Raw genomic sequence first — 21690 nt, forward strand, 5'->3', positions numbered from 1 at the left:
TATGCATTTTATTTACCATCGTCACCTTTTCATAGTTGTCTTCTTGAAAGCATATGCGTTTTTGTTATGACTTAAATGCGCCTTAAAATTTTTTGTAATAGTTTACATTACCAACCGCGATTTAATTGGAGAGATATCCTCTACGCTGTCAAATAAAATTGGAATAAATATGCTACATATATATTTGCAAAAATCAGCATTAATATTATTCTGTTTGCAATCGGGAATTTATCAAATTTCGCTAAGCTCTCTCTTATAATGATGGGAATTATAGTTACAAACGAGCGAGTCCATAAAATTGAAAAAAGATGCGATCTTATTGTGGACGTGTGTACTTTACATGTATGTAAAGTATAAGGAAAGGAGATACGTGTGGTGCATACAATTTTTCAAAATAATTTTTTTCAAGAGATGAGATTACAAAATCGGACAAATGTTATTGACAAATAATTTGGAGTACAATATTTAAATGTTAATAATTATTACTAAATATTTTATACTGAAATAATATCTATCGATTTTTGTTTAAGAATATATGAATCTCTTTAACGTTGTATAATATTCGAAATTCATTTATATTGAAAATTCAACGAACTATTTATTCGCGATATTGGTACGAACGATTATGTCGACACCGGAAAATGATTTCGCATCGTGAATCGTAATAATGCATTTTCGGGCGCATGCGTGGACAGCGTAAAAAGAGAAATAAAAAGAAAAAAAGCAAAGAATCGAGGAAAGAATAAAACTGATATATCTTTATGGATATCCTCCGATCGCCGAAGAAATAGTGTAAGATAATATATTTGGACAAAGGGTTGTGTTTAAAATATTTAAAAATAGTGCTGAAACAGTAAATGTATTAAAAAATATATTAATGTTTTTATAATATATTTGAAATGGCGAAATTTTATAGATATGATAGATGTGTTCGACAAGTCATTGAAGAGTACGAAAAATCTGCAGGAGAGAGGAAAAAGAATATTTTATTTTTTATATTTTAAATTAAATAAAGTTACGGAATTATTATTACATGTTTATATTTATATGTAATATGTATTTATATATTTGTAATTATTATTTTTTATATAAAAAGAATTTTGTCTATATTAGAATTAATTAGTATATAATTATTATATACAAGTGCAAAACAGTTTATAACTATGATGCTGTTATTAAAATATGTACTACCTTATTAATGTTAATTCTGGTAATTCAGGATCATAATAAATCTCACTACCGTTTTCTCCATTCAATAGGCATCGTAACGCTCTCAGATTTTCTCTGTACCGTTTTTTTCTTTTTGCTCTTCTGTAATTTTTGATTGCAATTACAATGGGTTACGCAAATATTTTCGTAACATTAAAGTACATTTTTGAAAATTCTCGTAAAGGATATCATATGCCTGGTTGTATTTTTGTTAATGGTGTTGCAAATATACTCAATTTATAAAATACAGATTTCTTTCTTTATTGTTACTAGTAAAGTTTTATAATTATTTTGCAAAGTATCAAAAATTATGGAATTTATAAGTTTTCTACAGATATAACAACGCACACGTGTATGTGTGTGTGTGTGTGTGTGTGTGTGTGTGTGTGTGTGAGCCCAACTGTATTCGATAATTTTATTTATCATTTTATGTATTATATTATTGTAACAGACAATGTCATAGACAATAATATTCTGGTAGGTGTCACCATACATAAACAATAAACATCAAGAATGTGAAAGTATTGCTGTTAGTGAGTTCACAGATGACTTTCAACCAATGTTTTAATATGTGTTAGTTCGGAAAATTCTTCTCAAAAGCATCTAATTACCACAACAATTTTTAATTGCGAATATAATCTCAGCGTTCCTAAATCGTGTATCGTGTCTCAAAAAGATTTGTGGGATTTCTCTGAAGTCAGTAACAAATATATAAAAGTAATTTTATATACCAAATTCGTCATGTCAGCCGAGCGCGTAACTAACAAACGGCAAATGACGGCAATAACGATTGAAACCAAACTTGCAATTCTGAAGGCACATGACGAGAAAATGTCGATTGACTCCATTTCCAGAAAGTTTGGTATTAACAAGAAAACCATTTATTACATAATAAAGAACAAAGAACATATTCATCAATTAGTCAGTCAAGGAATAAATGTGAAAAAATCGAGAAGCCGATCTATTTTATATTATGATTTGGACATTAAATTATACGATTGGTATAATAAGCAGAAAGCATCGAACAAAACAATTCCTTATGTGCTATTCCGTCAAGAAGCAAACAGAATTAGAGAATCTCTTGATTATTATTTGAATAGGAAAGGTTTGAGTAATTTTTTGACGAAATTTATAAAACGTTACAACATTATATTTGAGTCTTCAGATACGAGTAAGAGTATGCAAAATCCTGTTCAAGATGATATGGTTAATCAATCTGGTGCTGAACAAATTCAGGAAAAACATATTCCAGGCAAGCGTTGCAGTGAGTTGTACAAACAATTGTATGAATGGTGTAAAGTGCAGAAAACAATAACTAAGGATCTACTTAGTCAGAAAGCATCCGAAATCGCAAGAGATGTTGGAGGGCCAGGAGACATGCGCAAGTTTGTGCAGGGATTTATAGATGATAATAAAATTGAATTCGAATCTGGAAATGCGGGTGATATTTTGCAGAATCCTGTTGAAAGAGATGATGATCCCAATCCATCCGACACTGAAATAAATTTCCAAAAATTCTTGCAGCGATCAGAGGAAAAAAATATTAGTATGGATAACATTTATGTTACATTTCAAATAGACGTTATATGGAATACTCTTATTAAAACTTTGCTAGCATACGCAAACAAACAAAAAATTGCACCACAATTAATTGACATTAACAATTTAAAAAAGAAAATTGTAACTTTTATGTTTTGTATAAATATTACTAATAGTAATTCTTTACAACCTTTTTTGTTCTACGAACATGAAATTAACGAAAATGAAATACAAAATGTATCAGAATTTTTCGAGAATAAATTCTTTGTCGCTCATAAACTACAAGAAAAAGGATCATCAGAAGAATTAGATATCAAGGATCGTTTTGCATATTGGTTTAATAATGCGTTTAAGGCAAGAGTTAAAGTTCATAATGAGAACGAGAATATACCTGGCAAAGTGTTTTTACTCGGTGACGATTGCACACGACGCTTCTTGTCGGAAAATATTGTTCAGGATGATGATTTCGAAATAGAATTATTTACGATAAACTCATTGACAGAACTACTGTATCCAGAAATTATTGAGAGAATGAACCAACTTTGTCTTAGTTATTTGTTAAAACGTGTACAGAAATTTTCTTCTAAAACTATGTTCAACACAGAATTCTACAAGGAGTACAATATAAGTTGGTGCACGATTGTAATCAGAAAAGCATGGGAAGACATCGCGCCAAATGAAAAAATAGAATTATGGAGATTTGTAAAACAAGACCGTCAACCACGAGAAGGTATTCCATTTTTACCTTAAATTACTTCACAAAATTTTATTAAGTCGAGAGAAAAGAGATTCGTTCCAGATTAAATATACTGATAGTAGATATTTTTAGTTTCTAGAGAAGAAGGCGCAAGAGAAGAACATTAAGAAGAAAGGGAAGATATTGAAGACACTAAAAACAAACAATAAAAACAAAAAAAAGAAGACGTTAAATAACATTTTTTGGTAATTTAGAATAAATAATTAATAGTAGCAGAAGAAGAATTCAAATAAAAAATATCAAATAACTATCAAACGAAGTATTTAGCTCTCTGGTGATAAAATCGTATAAACTTTAAAAATTATGAAAACATCGCACTTTTGTATGTAAAATTTTTTTATAACGTTAATCCGTTATTCACTTATTAAAACATGCATATAATTTTATGTTATAGGTGCGTTTCAATATTCACAGTTAGTACTGAAAATCTGTGGTGTACGTAAACTATAGATTTAGGGTACTGGCAGTGAAAAGATTACAGTCGTCGTTGTTTACAGATTTAAATAAATTTTTTATATCCAGGGTTAAAAGAAAACAATAATTTTTCAAAACATATAAATCATGGTCTTGATTGAGCCGTATTTACTCGGAAGCGACATACAGCGATTAGATATTGTGTTTTTCGCGCGTATTGAGAGACGTTGTATGCTTGAGAGAATTCGAAATTTGCAAAAATATACGTAGAAATTTTAAAGATGACTTGAATTTTTTTTTCGAAGATGCAATTGATAAAGCCGTAGTTCAGAGAATGGTACAAAATCAAATTTGAGATATTTATTTCCTATCGTTTTTCTGCATTAGATTGTTCTCTTAGTGAGCAGTACTGTATTATAGTTTACCATACACATACACATATATATATATTTTGAATGAATTTTTCTATTAAAGACTTTTTCTATAAATTTTTATTTGCGTGCACACATTTTTTTGTCTGTTTTTTAATTGATAAAATATTTGAAAGGTTGCTTATAGCTAATTCGGTTGGATACACTAGTGCGCACATTAAAGATTATTGCAAACTTTACAATGGCATAAATAGGTAAAAAAATTAATCAAAAATAATTAATATTAAAAGTTAATAGTATTATTGTTCATTAATTGTACAAATAATGATACTAATACTTGTATTATATTAGACTTATCTTTGTGTTTTTACTATTTAGTCCATTGTAATTGACATTGTAACTGACAGTGAAAAGATTACAATTTCCGTCATTTACAGATCCGTTAAAATTTTCTATAATAAAAGTTAAAAGAAAACCACAATTTTTCAAAACATATGAATCATGGTCTCGTCTGACAATGAGCTATATTTGCTCGGAAGTGACTAACAGCGATCAGAAATTATGTTTTTCGCGCGTATTGAGGAATGTTGTATGCTCGAAAGAATTCCGAAATTAGCGAAAATATACGTAGAAATTTTAAAGAAAACTTGAATTCTATTTTCGGTGATGCAACTGATAAAGCCGTTGTTTAAAGAATGGTACGAGATCATATATGCGGTATTTATTTATTATTCTATTTCTGCATTAGATTTTTGTTGTCTTAGTTAAAGAAGTACTGTATTATAGTTTACACATATACACGTATATATATATATAATGAATGAATAATTCTGTTAGAGACTATTTCTACATATTTTTATGTGGATGCTCAAATTTTTTCGTCTATTTTTTAATTATTAAGATATTTGAATGTTCGCTTACAGAGAATTCCGTTGGATGCATTAGTGTGCACATAGAAAGATTATTGCACACTTTACACAATGGCATAAATAAATAAATAAAAATAAATCTAAAATATCAATATTAATAGCTAATAGTATATATTATTGTTCATTAATTGTACAAATAATAATACTATTACTTGTATAATATTACACTTATCTTTTCATTATTTAATTTACGTATACATAGAATAAAAATATATTATATATAATATATATTCTAAAATATATATATTATCAATAATATATATTAAAATATTTATTGTATATAATATATATTAAAATTTATATTGAATATAATATATGTTATCATGTACAACTTATTAGTTGTGTATGATAATTTTTAATGTATTCCAGTGCACATCCAATTGAATTCGCCATTATTGATGTACTTGCAAATTGCTCTTGACGTTGCTTTATTTCATTGATCATATGATTGAAGTGGTTTAATTTAATTAAATAATGTAAATTAAGAAATATAATGTAAGTGTTTATATATAAATAACATACAAATTTTTTAAAATTAAAATTAGTAACGAATATTGTTTTTATTTCTTAACTGTCAGAATATATTCGAATATATTACAAGATGAAAATGTAAATTTTAACTTATTTTTTGATAAAAATTTAACAGTTAATAAAAGTGTTTATATGCTTAATTATTATCTGAATAAAATTTTATCTTGATTTATCAGAATTAGTTTTACTTTAATAGTTTAAATGTGTTTTAAATTTATTAACGTAATTAATTTTTATCATGTTACATTCTCGATCTTTAGAAGTTTTTTCTAGCAAATATCTTATAGTTAGGAAGATGTATATAAATGCAATGTTCTAATTAAAAGTTGTCGACATATACATGTATTAATGAAATAAATTGCCTTTATTATATGTATTTTATTTACCATCGTTTCTTTTTCATAGTTGTTCTCTTGAAAGCACATGCGTTTTTGCTATGATTTAAATGCGCCCTTAAAATTTTTTGTGGTAGTTTTCATTACCAACCGCAATTTAATTGGAGAAATATCCTCTACGTTGTCAAATAAAATTGGAATAAAATATGCTACATATATATTTGCAAAAATCAGCATTAATATTATTCTGTTTGCAATCGGGAATTTATCAAATTTCGCTAAGCTGTCTCTTATAATGATAGGAATTATAGTTACAAACGAGCGAGTCCATAAAATTGAAAAAAGATGCGATCTTATTGTGGACGTGTGTACTTTACATGTATGTAAAGTATAAGGAAAGGAGATACGTGTGGTGCATACAATTTTTCAAAATAACTTTTTTCAAAAGATGAGATTACAAAATCGGACAAATGTTATTGACAAATAATTTGGAGTACAATATTTAAATGTTAATAATTATTACTAAATATTTTATACTGAAATAATATCTATCGATTTTTGTTTAAGAATATATGAATCTCTTTAACGTTGTATAATATTCGAAATTCATTTATATATTGAAAATTCAACGAACTATTTATTCGCGATATTGGTACGAACGATTATGTCGACATCGGAAAATGATTTCGCATCGTGAATCGTAATAATGCATTTTCGGGCGCATGCGTGGACAGCGTAAAAAGAGAAATAAAAAGAAAAAAAGCAAAGAATCGAGAAAAGAATAAAGCTGATATATCTTTATGGATATCCTCCGATCACCGAGGAAATAGTGTAAGATAATATATTTGGACAAAGGGTTGTGTTTAAAATATTTAAAAATAGTGCTGAAACAGTAAATGTATTAAAAAATATATTAATGTTTTTATAATATATTTGAAATGGCGAAATTTTATAGATATGATAGATGTGTTCGACAAGTCATTGAAGAGTACGAAAAATCTGCAGGAGAGAGGAAAAAGAATATTTCATTTTTTATATTTTAAATTAAATAAAGTTACGGAATTATTATTACATGTTTATATTTATACGTAATATGTATTTATATATTTGTAATTATTATTTTTTTTATAAAAAGAATTTTGTCTATATTAGAATTAATTAGTATATAATTATTATATACAAGTGCAAAACAGTTTATAACTATGATGCTGTTATTAAAATATGTACTACCTTATTAATGTTAATTCTGGTAATTCAGGATCATAATAAATCTCACTACCGTTTTCTCCATTCAATAGGCGTCGTAACGCTCTCAGATTTTCTCTGTACCGTTTTTTTCTTTTTGCTCTTCTGTAATTTTTGATTGCAATTACAATGGGTTACGCAAATATTTTCGTAACATTAAAGTACATTTTTGAAAATTCTCGTAAAGGATATCATATGCCTGGTTGTAATTTTGTTAATGGTGTTGCAAATATACTCAATTTATAAAATACAGATTTCTTTCTTTATTGTTACTAGTAAAGTTTTATAATTATTTTGCAAAGTATCAAAAATTATGGAATTTATAAGTTTTCTACAGATATAACAACGCACACGTGTATGTGTGTGTGTGTGTGTGTGTGTGTGTGTGAGCCCAACTGTATTCGATAATTTTATTTATCATTTTATGTATTATATTATTGTAACAGACAATGTCATAGACAATAATATTCTGGTAGGTGTCACCATACATAAACAATAAACATCAAGAATGTGAAAGTATTGCTGTTAGTGAGTTCACAGATGACTTTCAACCAATGTTTTAATATGTGTTAGTTCGGAAAATTCTTCTCAAAAGCATCTAATTACCACAACAATTTTTAATTGCGAATATAATCTCAGCGTTCCTAAATCGTGTATCGTGTATCAAAAAGATTTGTGGGATTTCTCTGAAGTCAGTAACAAATATATAAAAGTAATTTTATATACCAAATTCGTCATGTCAGCCGAGCGCGTAACTAACAAACGGCAAAGGACGGAAATAACGATTGAAACCAAACTTGCAATTCTGAAGGCACATGACGAGAAAATGTCGGTTGACTCCATTTCCAGAAAGTTTGGTATTAACAACAAAACCATTTATAACATAATAAAGGACAAAGAACATATTTATCAATTAGTCAGTCAAGGAATAAATGTGAAAAAATCGAGAAGCACCCATTATATGTATTTTGATTTGGACATTAAATTATACGATTGGTATAATAAGCAGAAAGCATCGAACAAAACAATTACTCGTGCGCTACTTCGTCAAGAAGCAAACGAAATTATAGATATTCTTGATTATAATTTGAATAGGCAAACTTTGACAAATTTATTGAGGAGATTTGTAAGACGTTACAACATTATATTTGAGTCTCCAGATACGAATGAGAGTTTGCAAAATCCTGTTCAAGATGATAAGGTTAATCCTGTTCAAGATTATGAGGTTAATCAATCTGGTGCTGAACAAATTCAGGAAAAACATATTCCAAGCAAGCGTTCCAGTGAGTTGGACAAACAATTGTATGAATGGTGTAAAGTGCAGAAAACAATAACTAAGGATCTACTTAGTCAGAAAGCATCCGAAATCGCAAGAGATGTTGGAGGGCCAGGAGACATGCGCAAGTTTGTGCAGGGATTTATAGATGATTATAATATTAAATTAGAATCTGGAAATGCTTGTGATATTTTGCAGAATCCTGTTAAAAGAGATGATAATCCCAATCCATCCAACGCTGAAATAAATTTCCAAAAATTCTTGCAGCGATCAGAGGAAAAAAATATTAGTATGGATAACATTTATGTTACATTTCAAATAGACGTTATATGGAATACTCTTATTAACACTATGCTAGCGCACGCAGTCAAACGAAAAATTGCAACACAATTAATTGACATTAACAATTTAAAAAAGAAAATTGTAACTTTTATGTTTTGTATAAATATTACTAATAGTAATTCTTTACAACCTTTTTGGTTTCACGAACATGAAATTAACGAAAATGAAATACAAAATGTATCAGAATTTTTCGAGAATAAATTCCTCGTCGCTCATAAACTACAAGAAAAAGGATCATCAGAAGAATTAGATATCAAGGATCGTTTTGCATATTGGTTTAATAATATGTTTAAGGCAAGAGTTAAAGTTTATAATGAGGGCGAGAATATACCTGGCAAAGTGTTTTTACTCGGTGACGATTGCACACGACGCTTCTTGTCGGAAAATATTGTTCAGGATGATGATTTCGAAATAGAATTATTTACGATAAACTCATTGATAGAACTACTGTATCCAGAAATTATTGAGAGAATGAACCAACTTTGTCTTAGTTATTTGTCAAAACGTGTACAGAAATTTTCTCCTCAAACTATGTTCAACACAGAATTCTACAAGGAGTACAATATAAGTTGGTGCACGAATGTACTCAGAAAAGCATGGGCAGACATCGTGCTAAATAAAGAAGTAAAATTATGGAGATTTGTAAGACCATCAATCGCGAGAAGGTATTCCATTTTTAACTTAAGTTACTTCACAAAATTTAATTAAGTCGAGAGAAAAGAGATTTGTTCCAAATTAAATATATACTGATGGTAGATATTTTTAATTTCTAGAGAAGAAGGTGAAAGAGAAGAAAGAAGACATTAAGAAGAAGCGGAAAATATTGAAGACACTAAAAACAAACATTAAAAACAAAAAGAGAAGACACTAAATAACATTTTTTGATAATTTAGAATAAATAATAGCAGAAGAAAAAGAATTCAAATAAAAAATATCAAATGAATATTAAACGAAGTATTTAGCTCTCTGGTGATTAAATCGTATATAAGTTAAAAATTATAAAAACATTGCATTTTGTATGTAAAATTTTTATTACGTTATTCCGATGTGTACTTATTAAAACATGCATATAATTTCATATTTATAGTACGTTCCAACATTTACTTTTAGTACTGAAAATCTGTGGTGTACGTAAACTATAGATCTTTGGTATTGACAGTGAAAAGATTACAATTTCCGTCATTTACAGATCCGTTAGAATTTTCTATAACAAGAGTTAAAAGAAAACCACAATTTTTCAAAACATATGAATCATGGTCTCGTCTGACAATGAGCTATATTTGCTCGGAAGTGACTAACAGCGATTAGAAATTATGTTTTTCGCCCGTATTGAGGAATGTTGTATGCTCGAAAGAATTTCGAAATTAGCGAAAATATACGTAGAAATTTTAAAGAAAACTTGAATTCTATTTTCGGAGATGCAACTGATAAAGCCGTTGTTTAAAGAATGGTACGAGATCATATATGCGGTATTTATTTCCTTTTTTTCTGCATTAGATTTTTGTTGTCTTAGTTAGAGAAGTTCTGTATTATAGTTTACACATATATATTTATATATATATATAATGAATAAATAATTCTGTTAGAGACTATTTCTACATATTTTCATGTGCACGCACAAATTTTTTCGTCTGTTTTATAATTGTTAAGATATTTGAATGTTCGCTTACAGAGAATTCCGTTGGATGCACTAATGTGCACATAGAAAGATTATTGCACACTTTACAATGGCATAAATAAATTAAAAAAATAAATCTAAAATATCAATATTAATAGCTAATATTATATATTATTGTTTATTAATTGTATAAATAATAGTACTATTACTTGTGTAATATTAGACTTATCTTTTCACTATTTAATTTACGTATACATAGAATAAAAATATATTATATATAATATATATTCTAAAGTATATATATTATCAATAATATATATTAAAATATATGTTGTATATAATATATATTAAAATTTATATTGTTTATAATATATGTTTTCATGCACAACTTATTAGAAGTGTATGATAATTTTTAAACTATTTTAGTGCACATCCAATTGAATTCGCTATTATTGATGTACTATCAAATTGCTCTTGACGTTGCTTTACTTCATTGATCATATGATTGAAGGTCTAATTTAATTAAATAATGTAAATTAAGAAATATATTGTTAGTGTTTATATATAAATAACATACAAATTTTTTAGAGTTAAAATTAATAACGAATATTGTTTTTATTTCTAAACTGTCAGAGTATATTCGTACAAGATGAAAATGTAAATTTTAATTTATTTTCTGATAAAAATTTAACAGTTAATAAAAGTTGTTATATGCTTATATTATAAAAGTGTTTATATGCTTAATTATTATCTGAATAAAATATTATCTTGATTTATCAGAATTAGTTTTACTGTAATAGTTTAAATGTATTTTAAATTTTTAACGTAATTAATTTTTATCATGTTTCATTTTCGATATTAAGAAGTTTTTTCTAGTAAATATCTTATAATTAGGAAGATGTATATAAATGCAATGTTCTAATTAAAAGTTGCCGACATATACATGTATTAATGAAATAAATTGCCTTTATTATATGCATTTTATTTACCATCGTCACCTTTTTATAGTTGTCCTCTTGAAAGCATATGCGTTTTCACTATTTATTTTATTTAATTTGTGTATGATAATTTTTAATATATTCCAGTGCACGTTCAATTAAATTCGCTTTATTGATTTACTTGCAAATTGCGCTTGACGTTGCTTTACTTTATTAATTATATAATCGAAGTAGCTTAATTTAATTAAATAATGTAAATTAAGAAATATAATGTTGATGTTTATAAATAACACAAATTTTCTAGAATTAAAATTAATAACAAATATTTATTTATTTTTTCACTGCCAATATATTCGAACAAGGTTAAAATGTAAATTTCAACTTATTTTCTGTGAAAAATTCAAGAATTAATAAAAGTGTTTATAAGTTAATTATTATTTTAATGAAATTGTATCTTGATTTTTTATTATAAGTTTTATTTTAATAATTGAAATATATTTTAAATTTAAAACAATTAATTTTTATCATGTTATATTTTCGATTTTAAAAAGTTTCTTCTAGCAAATATCTTATAGTTAGGAAGAATGCAGATAAATACAATATTCTAATTAAAAGTTGCCGTCATACATGTATTATTGAAATAAATTGCTTTTATTATATGCATCTTATTTACCATCGTCATCTTTTCACAGTTGTCTTCTTGAAAGCATATGCGTTTCTGTTGTGATTAGATAAATACAATGTTCTAATTAAAAGTTGCTGAAATACATGTATTATTGAAATAAATTGCCTTTATTATATGCATCTTATTTACCATCGTCACCTTTTCACATTTGTTCTCTTGAAAGCATATGCGTTCCTGCTATGATTTAAATGCATCCTTTAAATTTTGTGTGGTAGTTTTAATCACCAACCGCGATTTAGTTGGAGAGATATCCTCTACGTTGTCAAATATAATTTGAATGAATTATGGGTAATATACTTGCAAGAATCAGCATTAATATTATTTTCTATGCAATCGGGATTTTATCAGATTTCGCTAATCTTTTAAGATGATGGGAATTATAGTTACAAACATACGATCCCATAAAATTGAAAAGTGATGTGATCTTTTTGCAGACGTATGTACCGTACATATACCATATGTAAAGTATAAGGAAAGGAGATATATGTGGTACATGCACACAATTTTTCAAAATAACCATTTTTTAAAAATTTGAGGTTCAAAAATCTGATAAATGTTATTGACAAATAATTTAATTAACAATATTTAAATATATGTTAATAATTATGACTAAATATTTAATACTGAAGTAATATCTACCGATTTCTATTTAAAGATATAAGAATCTCTTTAACTTTATATAATTCTTGAGACTCATTAATATTGTAAGTTCACTGAACTACTTATTCGCGATATTGGCACGAGCGATTTCGTCGACACCAGTGTGAGATTTCTCGTTGTGAATTTTAATAATAATGCACTTTCGGCCGTATGTGTGGACGGTAGGGCAACTCTGTGCAATATTTGTTCGAATCTGGACGATCCGTGGTAATAAATATGCCCCTGACCGCATGGGCGCACGGCTGATATAATGCGAGCGTGGGCTGCTACCATTGGAATCGGTCCTCTGCGCGTCCGGTTGCTTGATTTACGCCGTATGCCGCGATGCATCGTGGGTCTATCGTTCTGCTTGCATTTGGCGATCCGAAAATAGTTTCGGTACTCGTAATTCGATGCTCCGTTTCCCTTTCTCCGTTTCTGCTTTCGTCTTTCTTTCTCTCGTTCTTTCCGTTTGTATTTCTCTTTATTTCGCGTATTTTGGCGGTAACGAACGCTTCTTAGAGTGATCCGTTCGACCCCAAAATCCAGCACCACCTCCGCTTTCTTATCCCTCCTATCTTTTACGAGAAGCGCTCTGTCAATGGTCGTTTGTTTTCAGACACAGTCCGCTGCACCTTCGATTCGCTCTATTTCTGAAAGATCGTTACTCTCAGTGATTCCTCGCGCAGCTTATGACGACTTATGCTCCAAATTGACGCGGCACGAAACGTACGAGAATTCTCGATAACACACTCGACTTGATCGTAATTCGTGTGGCGAATTATATTATCGATGAGGCAATAAAATCTAAATCCATCCAGCTATTCGCTGGAATGTTTTTCAGATCGCGAAATAATCTATCCGTCCGTGCGAGGATTTTGATTTTCGCAAGCCAGTTCTTCGTCGTGTAACTAATCGCTCGAATTATGCGACGGTTATATACAAGCAAGTCTTATCAGCGATGCTGCATTAATTTTGATAATTTGTCGAATTAATTATACTAAAATGAGTAGTTCTGTTTTTCCATCGTTTTTACTACGTTGTTTTTTTATATTTAATTTATAGTTGCTGCGTCGAATCGTGTCAGATACGCCTTGAATCGATAGATTGTATGAAAAACTTGTAAAATACCTTGCTATTAGAAATCAATCTAATATCTACATAAAATACGCTTCGATGCATATCGTGAAAGTATAAAACTTGCAACGATGCAAAACATACATGAGGCTGGTCATTAATTTTATCATATACCATTTATAAGGAATCATCGGTATAAGAACCCGATGAAATCGGGTACTCGTCTTTTTACCGACTTTCTCGCGCTTACAAACTAGGCAGTTTGCAGGTATAATTAGGCGCAACACTGATACGATAACATTAATATTCTACGCGATTTAATGCGATCGGTATCGACCGTATCGATGGAGTGCGAGAGGGGTTAATGCGTTTCCCGCGCGATGCTGACGGCAGCTTTATCTGAATCCTCGCGGGAAAAAAATGACGCTCTTCCGTTTATGCGGGACGTGATCATCAATTTTATCTCGCTACGGGGCTACGACCTTATACCTTTACCGCCTGCGCGTTCGGACGCCGTATATACTTTCTGCAGTCCGTGACTGTTCGTGGGTCGATCTGGACCGGTTTCGACTCCGGGGCTACTGTGGTCAATGAAAAACTCGACTTATGATAATGTCGCCTGAGCAGGGCCACATCTCATTGGCCTCGCTCGCCGGCGTTGATCGAGGCTACCGTAATTACTAATTGCCGCCCTTGGCTTAATTAGCGATTCACGTCGCCGTTTCATCATACCCCACGGCTGTATTTCGTTCGTCACTTTTTTCTCGTGCCCCGAAAAGATGCTTTTTTTTTTCGGATGCCAAGTGAGAAAGCGAGCGTTTTTATTCCTCGCATGAGTCGCGCACCGGAATTATACACGAAAAGAATGGAGAAGCAGAGGAAGAAGAAATGCATTCTTTCTAAGCGGTTCTTCCTGCTTCTCAGGATTGCTTCATTAGACGGCTACACTTGTCCAAGCGAGGCCGCATCTCTGGCGGCCTTGCTCCTTTCACGATACGTCACCGTTGAGAATCCGGTTCACGTGTACTATCAGAGTATCTAATCGATGCAACGAGACGATGGCTGTAACTTATGTTAATTGTGTATCTTTTTTCTGCATCGCGTAAATTATTGGCGTGCAAACGACAATATTCTCTTCTAAGTCATTTATTTCCAAATAATTTCATTGTTCTCTAGAAACTTGGTCTTTCTTTCTCTTCGTCTTATATCAATCTAGAATACAATATCAACTGCATTTGTCATTTACGTATGTAATTTGAAGAAGCGCGCACACGTCATTTTAAATTGAACTCAAAGAGCGATCATGAGGTTAATAAATATTCCTCGTTTCGAGGATCCGGCGGGATTAACGACAATATTCTTCTAAGTCATTTATTTCCAAATAATTTCATTGTTCTCTAGAAACTTGGTCTTTCTTTCTCTTCGTCTTATATCAATCTAGAATACAACATCAACTGCATTTGTCATTTACGTATGTAATTTGAAGAAGCGCGCACACGTCATTTTAAATTGAACTCAAAGAGCGATCATGAGGTTAATAAATATTCCTTCGTTTCGAGGATCCGGCGGGATTAACGACAATATTCTTCTAAGTCATTTATTTCCAAATAATTTCATTGTTCTCTAGAAACTTGGTCTTTCTTTCTCTTCGTCTTATATCAATCTAGAATACAACATCAACTGCATTTGTCATTTATGTATGTAATTTGAAGAAGCGCGCATACGTCATTTTTAAATTGAACTCAAAGAGCGATCATGAGGTTAATAAATATTCCTCGTTTCGAGGATCCGGCGGGATTAACGACAATATTCTCTTCTAAGTCATTTATTTCCAAATAATTTCATTGTTCTCTAGAAACTTGGTCTTTCTTTCTCTTCGTCTTATATCAATCTAGAATACAACATCAACTGCATTTGTCATTTACGTATGTAATTTGAAGAAGCGCGCACACGTCATTTTAAATTGAACTCAAAGAGCGATCATGAGGTTAATAAATATTCCTCGTTTCGAGGATCCGGCGGGATTAACGACAATATTCTCTTCTAAGTCATTTATTTCCAAATAATTTCATTGTTCTCTAGAAACTTGGTCTTTCTTTCTCTTCGTCTTATATCAATCTAGAATACAACATCAACTGCATTTGTCATTTACGTATGTAATTTGAAGAAGCGCGCACACGTCATTTTAAATTGAACTCAAAGAGCGATCATGAGGTTAATAAATATTCCTCGTTTCGAGGATCCGGCGGGATTAACGACAATATTCTTCTAAGTCATTTATTTCCAAATAATTTCATTGTTCTCTAGAAACTTGGTCTTTCTTTCTCTTCGTCTTATATCAATCTAGAATACAACATCAACTGCATTTGTCATTTACGTATGTAATTTGAAGAAGCGCGCACACGTCATTTTTAAATTGAACTCAAAGAGCGATCATGAGGTTAATAAATATTCCTCGTTTCGAGGATCCGGCGGGATTAACGACAATATTCTTCTAAGTCATTTATTTCCAAATAATTTCATTGTTCTCTAGAAACTTGGTCTTTCTTTCTCTTCGTCTTATATCAATCTAGAATACAACATCAACTGCTTTTGTCATTTACGTATGTAATTTGAAGAAGCGCGCACACGTCATTTTTAAATTGAACTCAAAGAGCGATCATGAGGTTAATAAATATTCCTCGTTTCGAGGGTCCGGGATTAGAGTCGCATCCGGTCTATATGTAGATTGCGAGAAAGACCCTTTGGAATCGATATACATACATATGTATATCGGCGCAGCGCAGCCCGAGATCGGATAATAGCCTTACGCGGTGCGGGAGCCCGCGCAAGCCAGTCATCGACAAATGGCCGTGGCCGTGCAATAAACAAGCCGCGCAATTAAGAGAGCAGGTTAATTAATGTGGACCAACTAGGAGGAAGGCTCCTTCCCTTCCATTCTCGATCCTTCTCTTTCCCTTTCTCTCTGTCTTTCTTTTTGTCTCTCTCTCCGTCTATTTCCTGCTGTCTCCCTTTTTTCTCTCTTTCCGTGCACGCTAGTTATCAAGGACCGAACCGCCCTTTTTTGCGGCGCACGCGAAGGGCAGCGCGGGATTTCCTTCTGTCTCTCGTCTCGACGCGCGTCTCCGACAGGAGGTAGGGAAGAGGAGGATGTGGGGGAGAAGAAAAAGGAAGAAAGGGACGAAAGGGTCGGTCGGTTACTGGGCGCGCTCGTGAAATCTGGTGAAATCAATTCGCTGCGCGAGCGGCGACAGTCGTAAATCGTCGTCTTTGTATTCCTTCTCTCCGATGTGCGTGCGGCCGGAAAGAAGCAGCGGCGAACGGCGGCTGAACTCGGGTTGCGAAACCCGAGACCGATGATGAATTCAATGTTTGCGCCGATGAATTATCGTTTCCGCGCTCTAATAAGTGGAGAACGCGCACTTTCGCACTCTTGCTTGATCGATTTCTTCAATACACAATCAAATCTATAATTGACAAAATTAATATTCGATTTACATTATTTTTTTTATTTCTTGTTACGAGTGATTTAAATTAATTAAATTTAATTACGAGAAAATTAAATTAATTTTATTCGTAGAAACGTTACGGAAAAGAATAAATTAAAATGAAAGTAGAATTTATACATACGCTATCATGTTTTTGCACAATTATTTTGATACAAGATACAAAGTCTGAAGTTTGATTTCCGATGGAATAAAAAATGCTGGTAAGAAAACAAGTAAATTTTAAAATTAATCTTTACAAATTTTTTCTTCTTTAAAATCAGGGGAAATATGTATCATATATATATCTGCATATTAAATATTAAAGCGCAAATGAAGGAATTCAAGTCAGTCGTACTTTCTGTCGGCAGCATTTATTATCTCGGACACAATTCGCGATTGCACATGCGTGCGCTGTAGCCTGGCGATGCAATTCGGAAGTGTTCGAAAATTACATACGGCTCGGACACTTAGCGCGGCGTATTTCGCAACGGACGCATTTGCAAATGTAAGGCGGGAAATTGCGCGTGAAGCTCGCCGTCCGTACCACCTGCGCGTTAGACATCATTTGTGCGAGAATGCCAGGTACGCACACCGTGTCGATCGTGATAATTATCAGACATTTTCTACGAGCAGTCAGCCGTGCGCTCTGACATTTTGACATTAGCAACGGGAGTCGTTGGAAAACTGGGGATTAACTTGTTTGTCTCGATGGTGCAGTTACACCTGCTGGACCAGTTCGGACGATGATGATGAAAGTTGAGATAATTGCTGGCGTTTGAACCGTGAAAGTCCATGAAACGAAATTTTTTTTCATCAAATATACCTTGTTCTGATTCATAAGATATTAGAAGTTCTAATGCAATGAATATTATCACGATACGGTCTAATTATTTTAATTACTTTTACAATGTTAATGTTAAATGTTCACAATATTGAGCGCAAAAATAAGTAGTGACAGTAAGCTAAAATTATGCAAGTTTCAGTGAATTAAAGTGGGACTGGCTAGATCAGATGTATTCGCGCGATTACTGTTTTGCATTCGAGATCGAGTATCTTTCGTCGCTAGTAAAACCAAGTTCGCGTTTACGGTTGCGCTTCGGTTGCGCGTGCAAGCCGATTTGGCGTTCGCGGAAGAAGTCACGAGATTCAATGAGGAAATAGCGGCGAGCGTGTTGCGGAACGTACGGTGCTCCTCAAGGTCGTGTTAGACCTTCACCTCTTGCCACGTCGGCGTGTCCGAAGGCACGATGCCGCAGAATACCGCGTAACTTATGGTCCATACATATACACTATCCTTTCTGCATTTTTTGCATGCGCAAGGGAAGAGAACTGATCACGAATAATTTAACATTAATCTTGTTGCAACAATGATTCACTGTTTATATTTATAGAGAGATCATTGTATAATATATGCGATACCTTATATATTGTATATACTATATATATTTTTTTTTATATGGTCTTTTATTTTTATGTCAGTATATGCGTGTAAAGATATGTACATATGTGTAAGGTTGAGAAAAGTACGAAAAAATCACGCAAAAGATTGAGAGGATGGAGCTAGAGGATGGAGAGCTCGTATAATTAAGTTGCAGAACCAAAGTGACGCCCGAGCCGGCAACAGGCATTAATTAAGACATTAAAAAATTAGCTTCGCAATTAATTACACCGGCCGCAAAAATTCTTAGTGCGTTGCGATGCGAGCCTGTCTCTCGCACGACTACAAAGTACAAAGCAGCACGGGTTGGCTTTTGAAACGACTAATTACCGTAATTAGTAGCACAGTAGTCGGCGGCTACGAGAGGCCCGGTCTATGAAGAATTATTGTAATTTGCATCCTTGATCCGCGTCAAGACGCGATCATCGTGCTAATCAATCTGCTGAAATTTTCGGATCCGTTTTCTTGCTCAAATAAATTTCAACAATATTATATGTTTCACACGTATGACGAATGAAAGTCTCACGTTTAATCGAGAGCTTTAAAATTCTCGAGCACGCATGGCGCTTAAATATATCGATTTCTCCAAGCAATCATATACCTACAAACGTGCTTGGATAACAGAGCGGGAAAGTCGATGCATGCACACGCGTTGCCAAGAGCACTAATCGGGACCACCTACCACTTCGTGATTTCATAATCAACGCCCGTGGCACGAGAACTGTCGGCGCACGGTGTGTACGTGCCATTATCCCCGACGTTCGAGTTTCAATTAACGTAAAAGTGCCTTCGAGCGGATCTGGCGACTCGGAGAATCTACGACGAATTACTGATTAACGTTCGGACGTAACTGTTTTCGTTCGCCACGCGGTAGAATATGCTCGCTATTCAATCTTTTTGCCATTTTATTTTCACTTATTAATCACATGGTTTTTGTCGAGGAAACAAATCGAGTTACTAAGAAATTAGCAATTTCTCTTTTTTCCCTAAATTTATTCAGTGTTACATTGCAATATCGCTCTCAATGAAAGTACTTCACACTTTCTGTTCTTGTACAATACAAAAGCAAATCGTGCGAATCAGGCATTTTTATCGTGACACGGAGATGATTCCTTTGATGTATTGCGCGACATTCCTGACAAGTGAATCATTGATGTGCGACGCGATCGTGCTATTATCATTGTTAGCATTTCTTTCTTCTTATTATCGGTTCTTGTGAATAGGAGAGTCGCGGTTTTACGGTTCGTCAATCTCGCGATGTCGAATGCAAAAAGCCACGTCGTTACGCAAATAACCGAGCGAAGATTTACGGTCCCGAAAAGAGATTTTTTTCTCGCTGCAGGATAATTCGTTAGATGTCGTTAACTTAACAGAGAAGGCTCTGCATTTTCACACTTGATTTTTAAGAATAAACGCGATTGTTTCGAACTTTATGCTCTCTAAATTCGACATAAATAAATAATTCGTATTCTTGCATCATTGCTTCGCCATTATACACGAATTATACCGTGCATCTTAAATTAATAGATAACAATCGGAAAGAGTAGAAGAATATTAGGCATTAATTAATAATATTTTAACAATTATTTAGAAAAAAAAATGATATAAAAATATAATTTTAATATGCGATTAAATATTTATTGTACAATTATAATATATCATAGTAAAAATTGTTATTATAATACGTCAAATATGTAGCATATACAAAAACTTTGATAAATTTTAATTTATGTTTGTTACAGAATGAAAATTTGATAGTAAAAAATCAGCATAATGATTAACATATAACGCGAAAACACAATTTTAATTTTAATTATAATTTTATTTGTTTATTATAACAATGCAAATTTATATTACATTTAATTTGTCGCGTTGCAAGAGATGGACTTGACAATAATACCGAGAAGCAATTATGATTAAGGATCGATTTTCTCGAATCGGCTCAATGCTTTCGCATTAAAAATGCACACGCGTGACTAAACTGGAATCTAAAGAATCGGTTCTTGACATTCACGAGTGACGCATTGCGTTTCTCGCAATACTAATTAATTATGTGACAAAGCAATTGAATTGAACAAAGCAAAGCGGAATGCATTTTATAAGAAAACTTAATGAAACATATCTTCATCTTTTTATTTTCATATAATTTGCGCGCTATCTTTTCGTTCTCAGTATTGTTGTTTTTAATAATCGTTTGATCATGCAATTTACTACTTTAAAGAAATAATAAGAATAACCTGTTTTAATGCACAAGATAATGCGCATTAAGTATTTACGCTTCGCCAGTTTCGCAAAACACGGTTATTAGAAACTATCCTGGAAATTGGAGAAACTCGCGTTAATTGCTCAAATGTCAATGAGTAGAAATCACGGCGTGTATGAAAGACTCTGATGTTCGTTCGTGTCTAATATAAACTGAGCGCCGAGCTTGAGTAAAGAGAGTAAGGAGAGCCTCTTTTCCGGGCTGCATCTTCTTGCTCTCGCGCGAGGAGAAAGAGTCGGCATTCAATTCGCAATGTGCAAACCTCGCGATGTGCGGCCATGACCCCGATTCGGCAGGTGCACTTCCTTCTGAGATCGTTCCGGCGATAACTGTCAATCGTCGATCATTTTGCGGTCGTGTCGGCCGTTATACGTGCGCCACGTTATCCGCGTCAAGATATTGTAGAAAGTTGCCGCGGAAGCGATATATACGGTAAAAATTTGATACGGCAATCGCAGCTTTGGAGCGTATACTTTTTCGCCGCGGATGAATTCCGCGGACGTGACCGATCGCGAAAGAAATCGCGTGTGCATCACGTCAATTTTCGCGGCGGCAGCAGCAGCAGCAATTTCGAGCTCGCGTTTATAAGATCAGTT

The 21690-nt window shown here is 32.3% G+C and overlaps 3 protein-coding genes across 3 annotated transcripts in view; all 3 read left to right on the forward strand.

Moving 5' to 3' along the window:
* The window catches only part of LOC114942058 (uncharacterized), a 311191-nt gene that overhangs the window by 34032 nt on the left and 255469 nt on the right, over window positions 1-21690 (forward strand).
* On the forward strand, window positions 1472-4563 carry LOC114941043 (uncharacterized). Its single transcript, XM_029315885.2, has 2 exons — window positions 1472-3478; window positions 3578-4563. Exons 1-2 carry the CDS (start codon window positions 1951-1953, stop codon window positions 3610-3612), a joined length of 1563 nt encoding a protein of 520 aa, XP_029171718.2. The 5' UTR covers window positions 1472-1950; the 3' UTR covers window positions 3613-4563.
* On the forward strand, window positions 7732-10708 carry LOC114941042 (uncharacterized). Its single transcript, XM_029315884.2, has 2 exons — window positions 7732-9613; window positions 9722-10708. The coding sequence occupies exons 1-2, from the start codon at window positions 8067-8069 to the stop codon at window positions 9753-9755; spliced, it is 1581 nt and encodes a 526-aa protein (XP_029171717.2). The 5' UTR covers window positions 7732-8066; the 3' UTR covers window positions 9756-10708.

This window comes from Nylanderia fulva, unplaced genomic scaffold, assembly GCF_048542155.1.
Source record: "Nylanderia fulva isolate GAGA-0341 unplaced genomic scaffold, ASM4854215v1 Scaffold5, whole genome shotgun sequence".
Taxonomy (NCBI): Eukaryota; Metazoa; Arthropoda; class Insecta; order Hymenoptera; family Formicidae; genus Nylanderia; species Nylanderia fulva.